This window comes from Solenopsis invicta, chromosome 7 (genome assembly GCF_016802725.1).
Source record: "Solenopsis invicta isolate M01_SB chromosome 7, UNIL_Sinv_3.0, whole genome shotgun sequence".
Taxonomy (NCBI): Eukaryota; Metazoa; Arthropoda; class Insecta; order Hymenoptera; family Formicidae; genus Solenopsis; species Solenopsis invicta.
The window spans coordinates 3602793-3626385 of record NC_052670.1 but is presented as its reverse complement, the minus strand read 5'-3'; the positions used below and the strand labels follow the sequence as shown (position 1 = coordinate 3626385).

General features: G+C 36.5%; 1 protein-coding gene across 8 annotated transcripts in view; it reads right to left on the bottom strand.

Moving 5' to 3' along the window:
- LOC105199931 (protein Skeletor, isoforms B/C) overlaps positions 1-23593 on the bottom strand; it is an 80278-nt gene that overhangs the window by 26957 nt on the left and 29728 nt on the right. For all 8 annotated transcript variants that reach the window (XM_026130350.2, XM_026130349.2, XM_026130347.2 and 5 more), the window contains 2 exons: positions 2058-2283; positions 752-863 (listed from right to left, as the gene is read on the bottom strand). In XM_026130350.2, coding sequence (XP_025986135.1) covers positions 752-863; positions 2058-2283 — 338 coding nt within the window. The remainder of the gene's footprint in view (positions 1-751; positions 864-2057; positions 2284-23593) is intronic.

The window sequence follows — 23593 nt, the reverse complement described above, 5'->3', positions numbered from 1 at the left end:
GCACGTTTATTCATACACGCGTGAAGAAGATACCAGAAAGATAAAGAGATGTCGAATCGCACGCGTTGTTTAGGCCGGCGTGCAAAACCCGGAATGGAAAAGCAGGAGAAAGCTGAGAAAAGGAAAGGGCTTACCCACCCACAGACACGTGCGCGCGTACGAGGCCCCTAGAACTCGGCTTCCGTATCCATCTCATACGCACCATTGACCTCGAATGCGCGTCCGATAGAGCTTGCCTGAACCTCCTCAAAAATCAAGTTATCTCTATTCTCCGCGCATCGTGGCGTTTGGAATAAAACGCGCCATGTCGCGCGATATATACCAGAAAGTCTAACAAGGAATGCCTTTCGTCCCGCGCTCAAATACCTCGAGAAACACTAGAACTGACTAGAATTTCGCGCGCGCGAATATCGAAAATTGAAATTTATACTGTCGAAAATGACGATGACAAAGCGCCTCGTATAAACGCAAATTTGTGAATAGAACGTACGAATTATTGATCACGTTATTATGCAGCGCAATGTTCAAAGCGCTCAGAGAGAAGAGAGAGAGAGAGAGACGTTCAATTATAATCAATAATTAGATAATTCTCTATATATATTATTTCGCTACGAGAAGCGTAGACTTTTATTAATTGATCAATTATGAAAATGGGAAGAATTTAAATCTCAAACTGTTTGTTTTAACCAAACAATATTATACGTAGTTATTACGCGCGAGAAATATCAAGATCGATAGCTATATTACTCACTGTAAATCTTCTGCACCAAACGCTCAGCCATCTAATGTCTCGTATGCGTTTTCCTCCGGGTAGCCTCAGGATAACATCTGTGTAGTTGTACGCCTCTAACACTCGTGGATCACTGTTGAAGAGAAAAAGAAGAGATAAAAGTAGTAACATAAAAAGATTTAAGCGTAATTGACACCGCGATAAAATAAAATTAGAGCAATTATTTCGAAAACTATAAGTTCACACGAACCAGAATTCCGGCAGCAATAAAAAAAAAACTGTGCTTTTATTTCTGAAGCATCAACCGCTTCTGACATTTACATGCTGCATGCTGCTTTATATCACACTGTAATTAGTTGAATATGAAACGTCTCGCATTTATTTCTCACACTTCTATAAGGTATTTTATTAGTTATTTGAATTTTTAAAAGCTATATGAACTTACCTCGTTTGTTACAATGATAGATTCGATTTGATTTTAAATGCCTCTTGGTGTCATCGGCGAATTTGCGTGTCGTGCGAACGATCAAGCGAGCAGGGCCGAGGGGAAGTGGATGAAGGCGGGTTGTGCATGCGGTCAGGGATGTAGGAGGCCGAAAAGAAGGGCGCGGGTAGGAGGTGACGTGAGTGATGCAGGGCGAACGCGCGGCAGTCCGTAACCAAGGGATGAAATGAAATTCAAAGAGCCCGTTGTGCGCGCGGCTGTATATGCGGAAAGGGGAGGCGGGAGGTGAAAAACAGAAGGAAGGCCGAACGAGTGAGTCGTGCGCGGGAGAGTGCAGTTAATAAAACGGGAATTATACGCCAATCTCGTTCGGATTTCATCTGCGCGAGCACTTTATTACGTTTCTACTCGGCTGCTTCCCTCCCGCTTTAGTACACGTTCGAAAAATCGCGTGCAACGAGTATCGTTTTGATACATACAAAAAGGCCGTATATATCCACAACCTCACCTTTCCGCATTAAACGCGAGAGTCGGATTATCAATCTCATGTGAAATTGCTCGTTTATCGTTGTACGACAAAATTAAATGGCCCCTAATTAATTTATATTTAATTATGTGTGTGCTGTATTCCTCTGTGATTCGTAAATCTTCTAATCTGCAAAACTCTACTTCCCGTGTAATATAATATTACAAATATAGAAGTAATGTCAGGATTTAACGGCCCAATTAATTTATATATCAATTACAAGTTATTTTTCTTCGATCTACAGATTTACTCTGCTTACTGTAAATTTTTATATGACCAATTAATTTTTTAGAGAAACACGCGTTTTCCTCGCGTATAATATGTTATAAATATAGAAATAAGATAATGTCAGTTACCTGGCCTTATCAGTTTCGGGATAAGGTACAATGTAACCGTCGGGATTGGGTTGGCTGGTGTTCCCAACCCAGAAGTAAGCATCTGGGCCGGTGCCGTCGTAACAAAATCCTTTTATGAATATCGTTGCGTCATCAACGGCGTAGACTTTACCTTTGATGCCGTGTGCGTATTCTTGTAGAGATCCTATTAATTTACCATAATAATTAGGTCCGTTTCTGGCGTAACCTGAAACAGAAGTAACATCATGGATATTAAAGCTTCTTATTAAGGCTCCTTGTCAAGGCTTCTGCCTCGGATACGATTAAAACGCACGCGCGCAGACACGCTTTGTCTATCAAACATTTTGTATATATTTAAAAATTATATTTGTTAATGTATCATTTATAAACCAGAATTTTTTTTTCGTCGTTTACAGAACGCTTTTACAAAGTTAAATATATGAACAATGTAGCCCTATGTTTTTAACACTGTTCACTGCAAATTAAAAAAAAAAGTGCTGTTAATACAAATGTAAGAATTTGTACAACTGCTTCATAATGAAAATAATTGCTGACGGTGCGCGCACAAAAGACAAATTTCAAATCGTTATTTTCTGTTCCTTTTGTTCCTCCACCCGCACGTGTGCCGCCTACTTTTCAATGTCACGATTTTATTCAACTTAACTGAGGCTTCTCGAAAGATGGCTAAAGTGATTTGTGAATTTTGTCCAAACGAGCAGGCAGCCGGGGGATACCGAGGAGGAAGTACGCTTCACCCTCGTGATGTAGGTTGGACGCATCGCCGCCCCGATACAAAACCGATGCGATGCCGCCTCGACAGCGCAAAGGGAAGCCGGCGTGGCGCGGTTCCGCGATTTGCATGAATTTCATTTCATTTGCTCGACAGGTCCGTAAAGCCGGGCGTTGCAAATATATATATACACACACACACACACAAACATACATACATATATACATATATATCGCAAGATCCGCTCGCGGCAGTAAAGATCAGAGGGCGTTTACGACCTGGGATCTGGAGAGCACCGTTGATGATCGCTCGACGCGCGTCTGGGCAGAGCAAGTTTAAAAGTCGAAACGCGAGGGGCACTCGGAAACTTAGCCAAGTATGTCCGAAGGGTAATAGAGGTAGAGGTTCGATGCGGAAAGGTGGAATGAAATTAGCGGATTAGGGCTTAGTCCTTAATCCCTGGGGAGCCGGCTGTGGAACACGCGCGAACCTATAGATCGTCTCGCGCTATCAGCTCCTTTAACTCCGTGTATCGAATATGAAAAAAATGCTCAGTTGAATAACAACGAAAATATAAGATCAGAAATCGTTCTGCTTGTTGTAACGGGATGTACGAAATTCCAAAAATGTATTAACATCATCGAGTCGAGAAAAAAAAAACATTTGAGCGTATTTTGAATATTTTCAAGATATATCACTTTTCTTCTTCCTTGAATCGAATAAACATAAAGCATGAATACGTGTGTATGAAAAGATACATAACTGCAAATTCTATATTTTACTTCAAAAAATGACAGTAAAAAATTTAACGCGCGACCCCGAGCGTGTAAAATTTATTTTCTTCATGGTATATGTGCACTATTTTGCATACATGGCATTAATATGAAAAGTAAAATAAATCCTTACGTCGTATAATATTTTCCTTTAAGAGAATCGTTCTTTAATTAAAGAACGACAGAAATCAAAATTCCCAAGCGTCAGGAAAAAAAAAACCCTGAAAAACTTTCGCTTTTACGACGATCGTTTAAGTGCCCATGTGGAATAAGTGGCGTGCAGTTGGCGTTTCTGTATTTAAAGTAGCGGCCCGTTAGCGTCGTTGTAGCGCGTTAATTCGTCCCGGTGATTATGGATCCATTAGCGTGGCAGCCAACAAATAGCACGGTACAATCCAATAACCGTCGCGGCCCATAATAAAAGGGGAGGAACCAGGTTTAGGCACCAGTCGGGGGTAGTTTAGTCGGTGGCGCATAGTCGCGCGTACACACACACACACACACACACACACACACACCCTCGTTCGTGTGTACGGAGAGCTTTACAGGCACAGACGAGCGCGTGTCCATGGGTCTCGCAAGGGTGGCTCGTCACCCTCCCCCCATACAGGACGCAGCAGATAGCGATCATTGCGTTCATTGTCGCATCATTGTAATATCCTCCCGCTATAGCAGGAGGGTTGGCCGAATGAAGAAACGCTCGCGGAACACCGGGGGTTTTCCCGCCGATGTCTGCGTGAAAGTACCGAACGGGGTGGACGATGAGAGAAAGAGAGAGAAAGAGAGGGTGGGATAAAAGCTTTTGGCGTTATTTCTAAAGACCGACATCAACGATGTCTTGATCATCAACCTACTTCCGTGAAACCGTCAACGTGGCGCAGCTAAGGATGCTCAAGATCTGCTACAGATACTTTTAGTATCGTTTAGTATTAAAGTATTGCAAGCTTTTCTGGAAGTGTGTAAACGAACATCATTGCTATATTATATTTGCACACAGTCTAAAATTGTATCTTACAAAAATTAGAGAAAATTAGATTAAATTCAATTCAATTAAAATAAATTTCACAAAATTTAGATTGTTACACTAAGTGACTAAATTTTTCAAATTGATTGAATTTCTTCAGTTCAAGCATTTACCTATTTAAATTAAATATATAGATATATAGTTAAGTTAAATATATAAATGCCTAAATTGAAGTTCAAGTATTTTATGTATTTAAAGTCAAGTACATAAATAGAGCTGAAAAAATTTCATCGAATTGAAAAATTCAGCCAAACTAATAACTTGTTTTCTCAGTGTATTTGTATTATATAGTGATTATATAAATTTGTAGGATCATTATACAGAGAAATATTATTATTTTAAAGACAGTCGTTGTTCAATACGAATAAATATCTTACTCGATTCGGAGATTGATCTTACTCTGGTTTAAATTCATTGTGCAGTTTTTCGAAAGACTCAAAGGATCGCGCGCTGTATTGGAGCTGGAATTCGCTCAACATTCGGGATGAATATCGGCTTCGGAAGGTGCAGCGAGCTCAACGGTATGGCGAGCTATTAAATGACGAATCATATTCACGCGAGCATGCTCGGTTATCTTCCACGCCAGTAAAATCGGAAGTTTTAAACAAACAAGTTGGCCAATTTTATTCATATTCCGACCCATGACACCAAAATATAAAAAAAAATCTCGTATATATACATATCTCTCTGTCATTTTATTAGATAAAAGTTTTTTTGACCCGTGTTAATTTGGATCAAACTCGCCTGTAAATATTTCAATAGATATATTTGCACCATTTTTTTTTAACTTTATTACATATCAGAATTTCTCGCAAGATGAGCAATGAGCAATTAAAAAACTATTTTTCAAAAAACAAAATTAATTTTGAAATTTATTTACAAAGAAAGAATAGAAGGATTGTCTCACTAGTACAAAAAAAAAGGTAAATTTCAGAGGTGATTATTCTAATTATTTTCGAATTATTCATCCAAGTCAAAAGTTCCAAACAGGTACACCTAAATTTATTTTCTGTTTGCTGCGTCTTAAACAAAGGTTCAATTAAGGTTCAATGTCGTTTAACATTTTCCGCAGTCATACTTTTAATTTCACCGTCTGCAATCTGGATGTTTTCGTTCAATCCAAGTTTTTTTTTATTGTTCCAGACTTTAAAAAAATTTGGAAAAATTTTAAATTACTTTTCAACATTTGTATTACATTACCAAATAGTTTTTTTTAACTAAAATTTAAAAATCTTTATTTAATAAAAATTAAAATTTAAGCAGTAACTTGAGTGAAATTTCGCTTGTGTCAAAAAAAGACCCAGATTACAGACGAAGGATTTTTATTCTGTACAACGAGCGAATATATAAACTCGGTATAAATAGTAGATAGACACAGGCATGTGTCGGATATATCCCCCAACATTTTATCCATTTGCATGCATATCTTGCAAGGGGGAAAAAACGCAAGATTAATTTCAACAAAATCTTCGTGAGGAAACTCGCATTTAACTGGCCCACTGCATAAATGAAAGATTGCCGTGGACTTGGCGAGATTCGTTTGAAAGCAGGATACGTGGTGCTAGGACGATCGAGGGAGTTCGGTCAACATTTGAGCACGGTAAACAGTAGCCACTTGTCAATACCCCTCTCTCATCTATCTTTCTCTCCGTTCGTCTCTCTGCCGATCGCGCTTTCGAATTCGGCGTATAGGTCCTTCGAACACAGCTTCCCCCCCGACACACATTGATCTTGGCTAGGGTCATCTTAGGGACTGACGCGCCCTGGGAAATGCCCCATGGCCATCACACGCTTCTAGGCATCGCTCGACACAAAGCATATTGCATGCGCCGCAAATGCGTACGCGTGAGCGTAAGGTTCGTTAACGCGTGACGTATGATGGTCTTTACCGTCGCTATCGCGAATCCGATGGATCCTTTGTGCCGCGCATTTCAACGGAGGATCGAGCGGACCTAATCCGCTTTTTGCTCGACAAAGCGCGAACGCGCATCGTCATGTACGTATGTATGTACGTAACGCGGTGACGGATCGGGACAAAGTGGCTAGATGCGCGTTTGCATTTGCGGCGGCGTCGCGTTGCGACTCGCTTTCCTCCCCCAAGGGAGGAGAACGTACGCGCGTTTTCGTTTTCTCGGCCGCGTGTGGAAATCGGTCTCGCATGATGGTAGGTATCGGTTTGCAGCATGAGAAATCCGAGCCCCTCGGAAATTGTATTCGCTCTCAAAAAGAGAGAGAGAGACAGAGAGAGAGGTGTTTCCCAACGCCCGCGTCTCAATTAGATCGCAGACTTCCGATTTTCAATTCCCACCGATCGCTGATCGGTGAAGCCGGTAGGAAAAGAAGGAAAAAGAGACCGATTTTCTACAACCGGTTTCAATTCACGCATGTTCGAATCAGCGATATAACTATAGTGACTCGAGATACATTCCTAAGCAGAGTCCAGTATGCGTACGTTGCGCTTTCACTTTCGTCAAGCATGGATCACGCAATGCGGTCGAACAAATGAACCAGCCAGCGTTCCTCCAACATCGCATTCAATCGCAAGCGAGCAACGGCGGGAGATGTTCCCAGGTGATTCCCCTCCCGTCCCTCCGAACGTTAAGCTCCCTCCTCCCTCTTCCTCCCTCATAAGAGAGAAAGTAACAGCGGAGGCGGCAGGAGACTCTCTGTGACTTAGGACGTTAACGAGACTAACCGGATTCATCGCGCGGCGACGACGGTGGCGGCGGCAGTGACGACGGGAGCGGGAGAGAACCGGCGGGGAAACGCCGAAGAAAGGAGAGCACCGGGCGGTGGCACTGATTTTAATCAAGATATGGCCTGGCAGCAGCCAACGACGGATCAAGCGAGCCAGGGCTTATCGATTTTCTAAGTGCTCCCGACCGACGAAGCCGTCGTCGCGACAGCCGGCGTGAATTTGAAACTAATGGAAAGAGAGATTTGCACGCGCGCGTTTTATTATTCGCATGATCGTCAAGCACGCGCGGCTAAATTTGAAAAAAAAAAAACACCCCTGCGTTTTTCTTAACCATCAGCTAGTCGCGGAATATTTAAGTTTAGACATTGAATTGCCTTTTACTTGAAATAGAATTTATTAACTCTCTTCTGTAGAAATTTTCCATGATATTCATGATATTTATGGAAGAATTATTTTTTTAAAACAATTTCTAACATCTTAAATTTAAATACGCATATTACACAGAAACTTTACGCAAACGCAACAAATTGTTTAAGAGAACTTAATAAACTTCAGAATTAAAAAAGTATTTCTGAAATTTAAGAATATATGACTTCTCTTTCTTCTATTCGCTAGCATTTACATTTTTATCACAGATATCTCGAGATTGTGCAATTTGCATTTTACTATCAAATAGATTCTTTTCTTTCCTTTCGATGCGCTGATTATGCGATTTTAAAACCAATTGTTACCTTCTTATGAAAAAAGTAACTACTCGAGCTTGTATGTAAAATATTCAATTTTATTTACACATAAATAACAGGATAAAATATGGAAAGAGCCAGCTGAAAATTCTACAATGTGGATATTTATGCATGTAATTTTAAGGACGCATATATCGGACATACAGCCATACATGGAAAGTAAATAAAATGTATTTAATATTAACACTTCAAACAAAACTATATACAAAAGTTGTGTGAATACGATTATATTTTTATTTAATAACATATTTTTATAATTTATTTACTCTATTTGTTATTAAAAATTGAATTAACTTTTGCAACATTAATAAAATCTCCAAGTTTTATGTAAGTACTTTAAGTATTTAAGTAATTTCTATAAAATTTTATTGTGATTGCCTATTTAGTTAATTTGTAAATAAATAAATAAATTTTGTTTATTTTACAGAACTGATCTCTACATCGCAATAAAACTTTACACAAATTATAAAAAGTTCAGATTTTTTTTCATTATTTCATTATTAAAATTATATTTTCATTAGAGCACATGTTTACTTCTTATTGAAATAATTTTTTATACAAATAAAAAATTGCCGCTAAATTTTGTTCTATTACTTTCAAATACAATATAAAACAATTTGTAATTTTCTCATAATTTTCTTATATGTTTTGAAAAATGTTTCATACATCCTTCAACTCATGAATCAACAATAGCATGCATGATAAATATATAAATTTAATATAAAAAAAATTCTCAAGCTGTGATTTCAATAATGTAATTTATGTACAACTTTCAATAAAATTGTTCGAATTGACGTTCACCCTTCCTCTCTTCGACAAATAAGGGAGGTTTATTCGAACGTTAGTACATCACAACTCCAAAGCGTATTTAGCAGAGCAATTACTATGTTCCCAAATATACCAATGTAATTTCTAGATGTAGTTCAAGCAGTTTGCACATCGTAGAACAAATTCCTAGACATGTTCGTAAAATACTACCACCCAAAACCAGCATATCATAGCTAACTTATTCCTATACTAGCTAGATATCGTAATTTAAGCTCACTGTTGTATCGTTATAAAGTTAAGATCTTAAACCGATTTCTACCATTGTAGACACAAAGCTTAATACAAGTCGAGTGTGAAACGGTAAACGTAAAAATCATTACATTTTTTCATTATATTTAATTGAAAAATTATTCAATAGCCATTTTTGAATTATCTATTATATTGTTTAGGAAACTTATATTTGATCAAATAAATAAAATATTAATTATATAATTTCTAAAGCTTAAAAACTAGCAGTATTCTCGTTTAACAAATGTTTATAACAATTATCAGTTAGCATTATATTTTGTGTATTTTCAATATATATACACAAAAAATATACATAATTATTAATAGCTATTGATTTGTAATTAAAGTATATAATTAGTTCAATTGATATCTTTATTATGTCCTGAATATTCACTTTGTGAACATTTATTTAACGAATTTTTATATAAATTTGTCTTAGTCTGAATTGATATAAAAATCTATTTATAGCAATTTTACAAAAAAGAAATTGGAGAAACTAACTTCTATAAATTTTATTTAAAAGTCAATTAAATGAAAAACAGCAAAATTTCTAAAATTACTGCGCCCTAAATAAGAGACGTGCATCACCGCTGATAATTATCGTAGACGAGGTAATCTCTTAATCGAACGTGCGAGCCGATGGCTTTTATCTATCTCATAAGAAGAATAAGACTGATATTTTTTGTCGTTTGCCCGTTAAGAGATTAAACGAAACCAAGGACTTCGCCCGCTTCGTTTTAGGGCCATTATACCCTCTCGAGAGGGGATAAGGAAAGACACATAGGAACACAGAGAAAAAGAGAGACAAAGAGAAGAACAGAACGAGAAACGGAGAGAGAACGAGAGAAGACAAAGAGAGAGAGAGAGAGAGAGAGAGAGAGAGAGAGAGGGAAGGGGCAGAAGGTGGGAGGGAGGGTGAGCGCTGAGCTTGCAGAAAGGGTGCCTGGTGATGCGTACCGTAGCTACCTCGCCAAATGCATTAAGACCACCGTCCCGTCGTCCCTCGCAATATCGTACTGACTGAATTGTACGACTCTTGTTGGCGAGTGCGGCCCGAATACGCTATATTCCTTGCACTTCGTTGGGCGCAACGAGTGCGACGAGAAGGTCATCGGCGACGTTCCAGCTCTTGGGTGGCTGCCTTTGCCATCCTATATAAGCATTCGCGTGGCTCTCGAGTGCTGGAAACATCACGCGCGAGAGCTCTCGCGGTCGATCAGTTAACGTTCGGATCGAACGCTGGCAGGGGGAGACCGTTGGAAAAGAGAAATGGAATCGAAGAAATCAAACGCGTGCCGCAAGGGCGAAATCGGTGGCTCAAGTCGCCCTCTTCCCCTCCCTCCTCGAAGCACCGTTTCCGGAATGCTGAAATAAAAACGTCGTCTTACGACGCCAAGCGATTTGAAAATTCACGCGACTTGAAAATTCACCTCACAATACGACGCAATTTCACCCATCAAATAAACTGCGCTTTCGACAATAGAGGAGAAGGCGAGGGTATTATGGCTATTATGGACATTACGGCTATTCCTATTATCTCCGTTATTAGGTGACGAATTCTAACAATTGCTTATGGAATTATTCGTTTAGTAGTCCGTCGTTTTTTTAGTGGCGCTAATATGCCAATACACAATAATTGACAATTGTCATAAGGCATTTTTACTTTCGAGCACTCCGAAACTTTTTCAAGGTATATTTTAGCACGTAATTACACATACTTCGTCATTGTTTTTAAACTTGAGCGTATTATCACACGAATGTATGTACACTCTAATATTTTTTTGTTCTTTAACATTTTATTCGATTGTGCACTTCAAGTTATGCAAAATTAAACAATAACATGAGACTTTGTCATGGCTTTTTAAGGGAAATTTTTATATTGAAATATTTCTTCGATAAATCGATTGTAACTCTAGAGGGTTATGTTCAGAAACGTTAGAGATATCACTTTATCATTTCATGCTCATTATTTAGTGTTAAACAAGAATAAAATAATATCTCTAATGCTTCTGAATGCATGAAAATTCTAAATAATGGAAAATTAAAAATACATAATTTTGTAACAAAATGCTGTGTATTTTTTAAACTAAATCAAATTTTTAAATTTATTTTTAGGCTAGCCACATTATTACCACTTTTCCTCTTCCACCGATTACGCAGTGCGTCACATTTTTATAAATCACGTTCTAAATAATAAATATTTCATTATTTTAGTTTAGAATCTGTTAAACAACACTTTGACGAATATAATTACTCAAGTTTCAATATAAAATTAATTATTAACAAAGTTATTCAATAAAATGAAAATGAGCGCGATATTACCTCCTTCTCCTCTATACAAAGTATAGAGAAATTAATAGTGTGAATGATGATTCAACGAGAAAAAGTTTGTGAGCGATTGGAACTGTGTCAAAGAGAAAATAGCTATTTATTCGTAAAAACACGAAAAAAATTATCCGCAATTAATCGTGTATTTTCTCAAACATGTTAACTTCATTATTTCTCGATTTTTATCAATTAAATACAATGTACACCACAGATTTGGAAGAATTATAATCGCTTTACAAATTATACATTGTACAATATTGCGATTATTTATTTAAATTTAAATTACTTCCTTCTAAAAACAGTATGTACATTACTGTGTGTTTAAAATTATTGTTTACTGAATGTTATGAATTATCTCTGTGGAACTGTGTGTTTACTATGTACTACAAATTATATAATTATATATAATTATAGCAAACATTCAGCTGTACGAAGTACGTTTTGTAGCCAATAATTGCCCATGTTGCTTCGATGTACGCACGCCGTGCGATACATATTTCGAATGAAAGTGATCGTGAACGAAGATCGTGCCAAACGTTCTCGCATCGACAGCACGTACAACACGTATCGTAGGCAAAGGAAGCGATATTACACAGCTCCGTCCTTCTCTCTCTCTCTCTCTCTCTCACTCTCTCCCTCTGATTTGTATTTGAGTTCCACCGCGATATGAATGTACTCCACCCCCTCCTCCAACGCACACTGGTGTACGCATACTCGCGCAGAAACGCAGATGCGGGTGCCGTCGCATATCGATTGAACGGCGTACACGTATTTACGTGTAGAAGCAGGTTCACGTAACACGCTCCGCGGGAATCGAAATCGTCGAAGCGTGGGAGGGTGGGAAGGAGATCGGAGGTGGTGAGTCGCCCTCCCGCTCCCCCTTCGATGAAGCTCCCGTCGCGTCGTCAACAAAGCTGTAGTAGGTGGATGACGCGAGACTGGGCGATAATGATATCGTGCTGGGACATTTGTCATGCACCCGTATACAATACGCACTGCATTACGCACGACGATGATAACGAAACGGCGCGTGGCGGGGCGTGCGAGAGCGTCCGCCGGAAGAATCACAAAGTTGCACCCGACTGACTAATGGCTGACCTATTCCGGGCAATACTACTTTTTTTAGGCTCGATTGCAACGGCAATTAACGTTAGTCATGATCGGACTCCCGATCTCGGGCTTATAAAGATCATGTTGTAAATGTAATCTATATTTAAAAGAACTTATGTCTTTAAACATTTATTATTGTTTGATCAGGGAGAATTGTGCATGTATATCTTAAGATTTAAATTCGAATAGAAAGAACCGCTCAGCTATTTGTAAAAAGCGACACGTACACCATTTAAATAATATTTTTTGTTTTCACCATCTGATAAAGAAATCATATTTCTAATCAGAATAATAAAATCACTTGTAAAATTATCTAACAAGAAAAACCGTTAATGGCAAGGATGAGTCAAATTGTTTATAAAATCGCAGGCATGATTTCTTGAACAAATTATTAAGGCGTTTTTTTTTTCTAATTCACAATATTTGATTATGTAATTAACAAGCACTTGTGGAAGACGAACAAGGAAGACGGCTGGTCGATAATGATCTCGTAACGGAACGTGTACGGCCCGCCTATCTAATAAAGCATCGTGTACTGTGAAGATGCGCAAACGGCAGTCGTCTGAGGTACAATCGGCAAGTCAATTCGAATATCCCTATCGCTAACTTGTTGCTACAAATCACCGGCCGAACAATTTAGCCATATTAGCCGACTGGGATACAACGATCAATCTCATTATTCATATTATTTTATAAATACGTTTATAAAATAGATTTTAAATACTATCGATTATTGGTATGCGAAGAGAGTCAAGGAACAAAACTCGAGTAGTACAATCGATCGCAAGTATAAAAGCTAATCATGGAATTGTTTTAATTATGCAATCTTCAAAATTAATTAATTTCAAGAAAGAATTAAAAAATTACATCAACCTACGAAATTGCAAAAAAATATTTGATTAAAAATGTAACTGTTTACAGTACTGTGTTCGTAATATTTTTTACGTGCACAATAAATAATAATTCCCCAGGCGCGTAATTACTATTTACTACGATCTTATGCGTTATATTACATCAAATCCCCATCCTGCATTCCCATCGTCGTATCTCAAGTGAATGCCAGTCTACATCGATCGGTTTCCGTAGGAATTCGAATCGCGTATCAACAACGACGACCATCGAACGTCGCGCGAGCATGAAAGGCGAGAAGGTAGAAAACACGAACCACAGACAGATAGAGAGAAAGAGCTCCTGTGAGTGTAGTACCGCGAAGAAACACACGTAGTTTTCAAGTTTATTATGCGTTTCCGTTTATTTTTGTAGACTCTCAATTAGTGAATTATTTTTACTTGCGACACGTTATGTAAAAGAACGTCTTTTTCTTTTAATCATTATTCTCATTGTGTAAAAAGGAACTTTTATACGCTTCCTTTATTGAAATACTCCGAATGATGGGATGAAGGTGTAAGGCGCAACGCAATCGTAGACTTTCCCGGCTGATATCCATTAGTTAAATTGTTTCTCTCAAACGTTACTCTTCGGCTTCACCCCCCCGGGATCGACTCGTTCGTTTTGATAATGGGTAGACTCGATACAATTGCCGAAGTCTCGCGCTGAAAAGAGAAAGACTTGACAAAATGAAAGAAAGGACAACGGAGTAAAGCAAATTCGCGAAAGGAAGGTGATACAACAAACAATCATAGAACATCTTAATGCTCAATACATTTCGTTATATTGTTCGCAAGAAATTCTTTACTGTATTTGGGGGGTGGGGAAGATGAATCATAATAGATGCTTATTAGCATTAGTGTTATTAAAAGGTTAAATTGATTGACAATTTAACCCTCCGTGTGAACCGTTATTTTTCACTAATGTCATGTGAACCGTGGATCATTTACATCAGTGCCACTTTTCTCCTGATAAATCGGTTGTGAAAAATCAGAATTTTTTTTATTGTCTTATATCTGTATTCTAAACGTTTTAAATATTTTTTTATGTAGCAAAATACAAAGAAAAACAGAAGTGCTGCAGCTACTTAAAATTTTGACAGTTCCTTGCAGGCCCACGGTTCTCATAAAGTTAACATTATAATATTACTATTCTTGTAGAAAATTTAAATAAAAATATGTATAAATGTATATAAAAGTTACATGTAATATTTATTTTTAGCACCACGATCTGTAATAATCGATTGTTAACCTAATCTAGATTTTAATTGTATTGTACCTTACGATTCCATATATCATTTATTAAAGATGATAATTTTTCACAGATCGAATGGCAATCGATTAATTTACAATATCGATACACAGGAGATAACATCAAAGAATTTGAAAACGTAAGAAACCGATAAGTCGGAATCGAAAATCTGAGATTACGAGACGGGTATGGCACAATGCCTCCAAAAAATGGGGCTCACTCGCGATCCGAATCAAATCGCATTTCTTTGGAAAAGCGCATTTATGTAGCAGAATATAATAGCGAAAATATCCTCTCGAATAACAAAGATAAATACTTAAAGCAAATATGCAAAATATCTTTTGAGGACGTTGCTTTTGCAATATATTATTTACTATACAAATGAGTTTAAGGAATGAAGTTAATCTCGATGCTTGGCTTAGGATATAAAAGATGAAAGAAACAGCTAAAGAAATTTTCAGGAAACAGTATAAAAAATAAAAATTTTAATTTAACTCTCGACTTTTATGATTAACTGACAAACACGCTATCATGCACGTGCCTGTGAAAACGAGTTTATGTTTTGTAAAAAAAAGGAAAAACAAACTTTTTGTGACTTGCTGTGTTTCTCAAACAAAATAAAAATATGAAACTACTTCACTAAGAAAGACGCGCAACCTTTTCATAATATTTAAATAACTAAAACTCACATTGATAGAAAGATATTACGAAATTCATAATATTAAGGATGTAGCAGACATACAATCTCTGCAAATTAAATACAATTTGAAAATGTGTTAACATAGTTTATTTACTATATGTGTTATAAAAAAAATTCAAAAATTTTTTACGGCGTTAAGAAAAATCTTCATTTTTTGTGTAAATACTTTGAGTATTCAAAATAATATACATAGTTTTATTGAAATTGTCCGTATAGTTATTTTATAAATAAATAAAAAACAAATTTTGTGTTATTTAATAGAACTGATCTCCGTATCACAATAAAACTTTACATAAATCATCTTGAATTTTTAAAATACTTAAATTAAAAAATTCAGATTTCTTTTATCATTTCTCATTTTTATTATTAATTATATTTTTATTAAAGCATATGTCTACTTATTGAAATAACTTTTTATCTATATAGAAAATCGCTACCAAATTTTGTCTACTACTCTCAAATGCAATATAAAACAATCTGTAATTTTCTCATAGTTTTTTTAGTATTTTAAGAATTGTTCTATGTACCCTTAAATTTCAGAGCAAAGCGATAATCTCAGAAGATTTAAAGTGAACAAATGAGAATACAACAGCAAGGCCACAAAATCTGCATCTTGAAATTGCCTGACCTTCGTTCGGACAAGGCCGACGTGTATAGTCGTGAGCTAAAAGGTTGCAACACATTTGCTTTGATGGTAGATGGTTCGATGCTTAATTGGTTGGATCCACAGGTAAGAACCAATGACGTTCGCCGTTTGATGAGCAAGTCTACATTTCAAAAACAATCGAAGAAAATGTGTTGCAACCTTTTAGCTCACGACTATACGAATCTTACATGTCGCGGAACGATTTAACATACACGATCGGCGAATGTCTTCGCGATTACGGAAATCCGGCGTGAAAAAAGGCGCAGTCGCGAAATTACAGATCGCAAATTTCGCAATTTCCTCGGAATTTAAGTTAGATCAAAGAATAACACAATTTCCGCATAATGCGGTTATTCACAGGTGGTAAATTACGACAGATTGTGGCGATTAATGGCAGAAAGGAACGATGGAAGAAAGCTCATTTCTTATCCCACCCATACCCTCGTTCTTACTCTCTTTCTCTCTCAAATCGGCCATTTACATCGATTAAGCTCGAGCCGCGAAATTTGGGGATGAGGCCGTATGTTCATCACTTCCAATGTCCATATAAACGCCACGCTGGGAATCGCACATCTGGCAATTGAGCAACAAGTACACGCATTAAATGTATCCCGACTCCAATTACGTAGAGTGCACCCTGATGTACATGTGGGGCACCGTATTGTGACTTTTGATATTTTTTTTAATCAATAGATTCGAGCCCAAGTACCGAGATCGCCATTCCGCGATTTCAAAAATTGAAAAAAATACTTAGCATTATAATATACTAATAAAATATTTTTTCTTCTTTCCTTTACGCATTTCAAGCCACAAGCTAGAAATAAGTCTGAATTTAACTATCAACTATCACTAATCCATTATATTGTTATAAATTAATTTTAAGTTACAAAACATAAATAAATTTCACATAATTTTGGAATAAAAAATCCGTAAATCTCATTACAATTTTATTTCCTTCGCATCATAATCTTCCTATGATATTAGCCGCAACTTATTCGATAATTCTTCGTTTTGTATTTTTATAAATAGTTTACGAAGATAAGCAACAGATAATAGCATTACTTCTTTTTAATTATGATTTATAGGAATGGTACAGATCTCGTTACGGTAATGTAGATCATGGGCATGAGAATAAATGACTCAACATTGCTCAAATTCCGCAGGCTCTTGTAACAATTGTAAATTTGTCCTATTAGTGTCAAGGTGCGTAGTGAACGCAAGGTCGAAATCATAAAGAAATAACTACCCCATATAAGAATAGAAAGTGAATGAATTAACAACCTTACTTAAGGCTGCGCAAATGTTCTGTTGTTGCTCCCTGAAGAAGCGTAATTAAGTCTTGCCGTTCGCAATCGTTTGATGCATAAAAAATTATAGCGTAATATATAAATAATAACCTACTTGAAGCCTCTTTCTTAGAAAACGTGTAATTGTCGTTTTTATAAATAGCTCTTTAGATCTAAAGATTGGTAATTTTACAGACTCTATAATTTTTCTATTACAAAATTATTATGTAGAATGCTTTACCTTGTCATTTGAGACTTGTAATAAGACGGAAAATGTGATAATATATATCTATAATTATATACCAAACCTTATATTCCACGCTATTCATTAAAGATAATACCCAGATATGAGAATGTTAAAAAATTAATTATCACTGTCGCTCACAATAATACAAAAAAAATTCTTTTCTACATTAATCAAATAACGAAAATCTATGTACATGATTAATGTATTATAAAACATATCGAATGTAACATTTCAAAAGTGTCCAATTCAGTATCAAAGATAAAATCCCAAATACCCAAGGCAAGCTGTCAATACTGTCGACTGCGGCGCGAGCATAAGAATCGTAAGAAACTCTAGTGTTTACTGTATTACTTATGCAAATAGTCTCCCGATTTTCCGCGTAACGTACGATTCCCTTTATTTCGCGCATGCGAAGGAGGAAGCGAGGAAACAGAGATGTCCCAGGAATTAATTGTTACACGATAAGCGATAATTTTTCATAATAGATAGCGCACCAGGAGCTATGTCCGTTCATCGTTCCCCTTATTCCCATTAGTCATCAGACACGGAGCTCGCATCGCCAAAAAGCGCAGACGATTACGACGTACATGCACGTCACACGTACACACAACCCCCTGGGCACCCAGCACTCACACACGCGCGTATGTGCACATCTATGAAAGTGTCCCAGCGCTTGCGCAACCCGCACCTTCACGTGTACCATTACGTGCTTTACTACGAACGTTACTACGACGAGTACTATCATCGTAGCGTATCGTGAGGCTGAGCAAGCTGAACATTGTGGACCGTAGGCTGACGCTCAATCCCACATTACTGAAAAGTGACAGAGAAAGCCAACGTTTCGAGTACGTAAAACTCGTAATCGAACACGATGTGAAAGATGTCTTCTATCACAAATTAATTTGTGATAATTTAGACAGCATCACATATTATTTATAACAATGGATTTTTAAAAGATCAGGGAGCAATTATTTTAGTGTCCAAAAACTAAAACATAATCCTTCTTTAATTATTGCTACTACACGGTTTATATATATTTTATACATATCTAATAGATATTAGAACAAATTAATAGTTGGATTATTCAAAGTTTGAAACAGATATCGTGCACAATAAATTTAAAGCTAAATTAAAACCTTTAATATTAGCTAGAGAGAGAGATAATGAGTTAATAGGCTTCTCATACTATAACGTGTAAAAGTAATATTTTAAAGTAATCAAGAGAAAAAGACAAGTAATAAGGATATATCACACGTATAGTCTCTGCGAAGTAAACTGAAATTTTTAATTTATTAATATTTATACTTTAAATAAACTATTACATACAAAAATTGTGTAAATAACATTTCTATTTAAGAACACATTTTCATAATTTAATTGCTTTATTTGTTATTCAAGATTAAATTATGTTAAAAAATAATGCTTATAAATTTAATTATTTTTGTATAAGTATTTTATAATAAGTATTCAGGATTTAGGCAAAGTTTCATTGCGATTATAAGCTTAGCTGGTGTAAATAAATAAACAACTTTTGTGTCGCAATGAAACTTTACATAAAGCATCATGAATATTTAAAGTACTATAAAAAAATTCAATTTTTGTCAATACTTTTTACATTTCCATTTAGGCACATTTCTATTTCTCATGGGAATAACACTTGATCCAAGTAGAAAATCGCCACCAAATGTTTGGTATTACCTTCAAATGCATTATAGAACAATCTGTAATTTTTGCATAATTTTTTCATTATTTTAAAAAGACGTGTAATACATCCTTAAAAATCGCTAGTTTCTCCCGGTTAATTATGTTGACAATGGCTTTTGGCGCGCCCTGTACATTTTCTCCACAGAAGAACAAGTATCCGTGAAACGTGAGCCGACGTGTCGAGCGATGAACGGTCGATCTCTCGTGAAATATCGTCGGTGGTGCGATTCGCAATATCCGAACCCGTCGTCGACGGAGATTCGAGACGGCGCAGCTCGCGGTGCCCGGGGGATTCGTCGTAGCTTACGGGATACGCTGCGCTTCGGGATGCGCCTCGCGTCACACACAAATAAGTACCTCGTGTAATCTGTAAGAGAGCGCGGAACGAACGCGATCGAGAGTAGCTCGCTGACCCAGAAGTAATCCCTGGAAAAGAAGATGAAGAGAGATAAAGCTAGACAGATAGAGATTGCGTATCTCTTTCACCCTCTTTCCCCGTGTTTAATAGCGCACGAGTACAATCGGGGGAGGTACTCGTGGTATTATACTACGTCGGCAACATGCGGGCGTATGTGTATGCCCGAGAGACCTCGCGGGTTATCCCGGACGAACGGGACGGACCGTATCCGCGCCAGGAGGTCCTGGTATTGTCCGATTCGAGATTCGTCGAGAGCGATCGAACCGGGGTTTATTGGAAGCTACACGCGCTCGCCTCTCGCTGATATACTCGCGCGTCGGTATTCGTTGTACATCGATTCGACGTTTGGAATCTGTCGTAGTGCCTCTGAAGTGGACGCCCGGTGATCGTCAGCGCGGGAGAGAATTTTTATCATAGAGTATTCTTGGTCTGGGATAGTCCCCTACGAGCGCTGTAGAGATTTCACGTACGATAATACACATACGATAGGTTGTCCAAGCCATTGAAGGAAAAATATTCTTGCAAACTATAACAATTCTAAATTCTAGGAATTAGGAATTTTTATTATTAAATTAGCTTGTAAAATAATTATAAAGTAAAACATTTGTAATTGTAAACCCGTACAATTATTTGATGTTAAATAATTGTGAAACAATGCAAGAGAACAGAATTCCTGATTTCCTATAAAATTGAGAGAACATGACACAATAGACGTGGTAACAATTTAAAAATAAAGCTTGACTTTAATTACGGAAGAATTTCGATTGTATTACGTCTATTAAGTGAACCTTTCGTAAATAAGGATAAAATGAGATACAAAAGAACATGAAGAGAGAGAAAGAGAGACTAATAGAACTTGATTAGAAAGTAATCCGTAAAGAAGTATTCTCAGGACTCAATTTCTCCCAAATGTAATTTAGATTTAGTATGAGCAAAGTTGCAAAATTATGTTACATTTGCATGTAATTAATGCATTGCCCGTTTCATTAAACGTTTAATGAAAAAGTAACTACAATTTTTTAGTACTGTACAATATTTACAAATTATATAGTATACAACGTTTATAATAATAAATTAAAAGGAAAGTCTTAATTTTATCAAGCTTCGCATTATATGAAATTAATAAAAAAGTATGTCATATATTTTAAGACAGTCTTTTCAAGAGAAAGTATATAACCCCATTCTTCAAAAATTATTACAACAAAGCAGTATTTTATATGGAAAATACGCAATTATTGTAAGTGCGTCTTATATAATTTTATACTTTTGGATTCTTCAGTTTTTATGTTCGGAACATGTACATAAAAATTGAAGACTCCAAAAGCAAACTATAAAATTATAAACTATAAAAAGCACAAAATTACATAAAATCTTGTTTCACGTTTTACTTCGGGACATTTTATTTGTCGTAAAATCACGACTACGGACATTTTAAACGATAAAAAGATTTAATAACTCATTTTTTACTAAACACGAGATGGATAACCCGGTATTACTTTATATTAAGTAAAGTAAGGTAAGACAAATCGAATTCCCGGGAAGGAACGGTACGATAACGCTGACTTATTCACGCTTTTGTGTTCGCCGTGAAATCGCTGAAATGGATTATCCGACGATTTTGGCGGAGCCCTTCGATTCACCGATGATGGCGAACTGGTTTGAAAGCGAGTTCGGTCGATGAGACCGACGTTTGAGAGGAAACGAGCGAGGAACGTGCGACGAGACGGAAAGCGACCCAGCATCGCGCATCGGTAGAAAGAGACAGGTGGAGAAAGAGAAAGATAGTGATGCCGAGTGAAAGTCCTCTAGCAAAAACCAGGCCAGGGCTTTGGTATCTTGGCGCGAACACACCGTAGCCATTATGCAATTACGGCAACGCATTTACCGCCGTCTATTTGCGCGTCGCATCGCCAAGACGCTCGCGCGTCCCCGTTTCCCTTTGTAATTTACGTTCTAAATAGCTAAAAGTTTTCAAATTACAGCCGCGGTTGCAAATATTGGCGGCGACATCGCGACATTCTTTTCTACTGATTAGCGACGACCCACCGCAGGCAAATGCCGCGTGAAACAAGGTCGTTAAATATCATTAGATTACCGTTTTTTTTTTTTTTTTTCTTTCGCAATGATACATCTATTCTGCCGATATTTCCGGAGATGGCAAAATGATCTCACAATAACATTTTTAAATAAAACGATATCATTAACATATGAATCTAAAAAAATAAATTATGTTTTTTATTCTTAAATTCTATATATAACTTTAATAACAACGTTGTAGAAAATAAATACAGAAAATACAAGAAAGTACTATCTTAGGAAGTACCTTGCGTTTTATGAAACCTTGAGAATAACCCGAGAATATACCGAGAAAATATATCGAAAGAAATTCATTGCAGACCGTCCTTCTCAAGCCCGTCCTTCTCAAGCTGACAATAGCTGAAGGTAGAGCAAGGTCGTAAATTGTCCATGGTTATGTTAAAATTTGAATCTTGTTCCTCTTACGAATGTATCACGGCTGACGCGTATTCATATACAGGGTGTTTTATAAATTGCAAGCATAATTTCAGAAATCAATTTAAGACAAAAATTCTCATTATAGGTCAATTTGGCTCACAACCAGTTATCAAGATGTAGGATAATTTCGGTACATGAATCGCACAAAAACTTAATTTATCAAGCACTATGTTTTTTTAAAGAAATAAATTGTACCAATAAAAATTTCATACTACTACTATAAAAAAAATTAGTAATATGAAATATTTATTTTCTCGTATTTAGAAAAAAAACTTTAAAAAAACTTTGTATTTTTATCGTTAAAAGGGACGATTACTCATGAATGAGATAATCAAATTGAACAAAGAATACAAAAGCTAAGCACTTGTATTTTCGTGTACTTCATCCTTTGCTATCTCTCTACATTTATGTATTGCGAAATAATCATTAAGCCTTTTACACTTCCTACAGAGAGGGAAATTATTTTATGCAGATCGTAATACACTGTTGCGACTTATATTAAATTGATTCAACTCACGATGATTTCGTGAAATTAAATAATATAATTAGAACAACAATATTCACGTAATAAAATTGTAGAACAATAAAATTTAATAACAAAAATTATAAATGTTTGTTATTATTCGTTTTTTTTCTGAATTTATTTCTAAAATTACAATTTATAAAACACTTTTTATTAATGCAACAATAACGTTGAATCATCTAACTTTAGAAAAAAAGACTAATGACATGAGATATTCGTTTTTATATTACACTACATCGTTCAAGTTTTATAATAATTTTAAATTTATTGTAACAATTCTCCACTCCCTCCTCTTCTGCGTTCCATCGCGCACGCATTTATATTACGCACTAGTTAATAAGTTTCATTGATTAACAATTGTGTTTAACGCGTGAGAAGGCAAACGGCGATTATTATTGTCGGGGAACTTTACTTGAAACTTTTGTACAGTATTTTTGGCGATAAATTTTTGAATTTTTGAAGTAACAAAGAAGAAAAACCACTACTATTATTTTCCGCTGACGATCAATCGCGACTATCACAATAAAGTTCCGAGAAGCATATCTCCGGCATTCGAATGTCCGTGAGAAACTCTGGCTTGCCGTTTGCCTTCTCACGTGTTAAACACAATTGTTAATCAATGAAATTTATTAATTAGCGCGTAATATAAATGCATGAGCGACGGAACGCATGGGGGCGTGGGGGAGAAGTGGAGAATTGTTCCGGACGTCATACTATATGCTATTTCCGTTATGAAAACACAGCTTGATCAAATGACGACTGTGAGGTAATGTATTCGCGCAGGAAGTCAACGCGCATTGCGAAGAAGTGTTTGGCGAAATTTACGAAACTGCCGCGTATTCTTTTTTTTTTCTCAAGAGGTCGAAAGGCCGGCGAACATTCCATCTAAGGCATTTT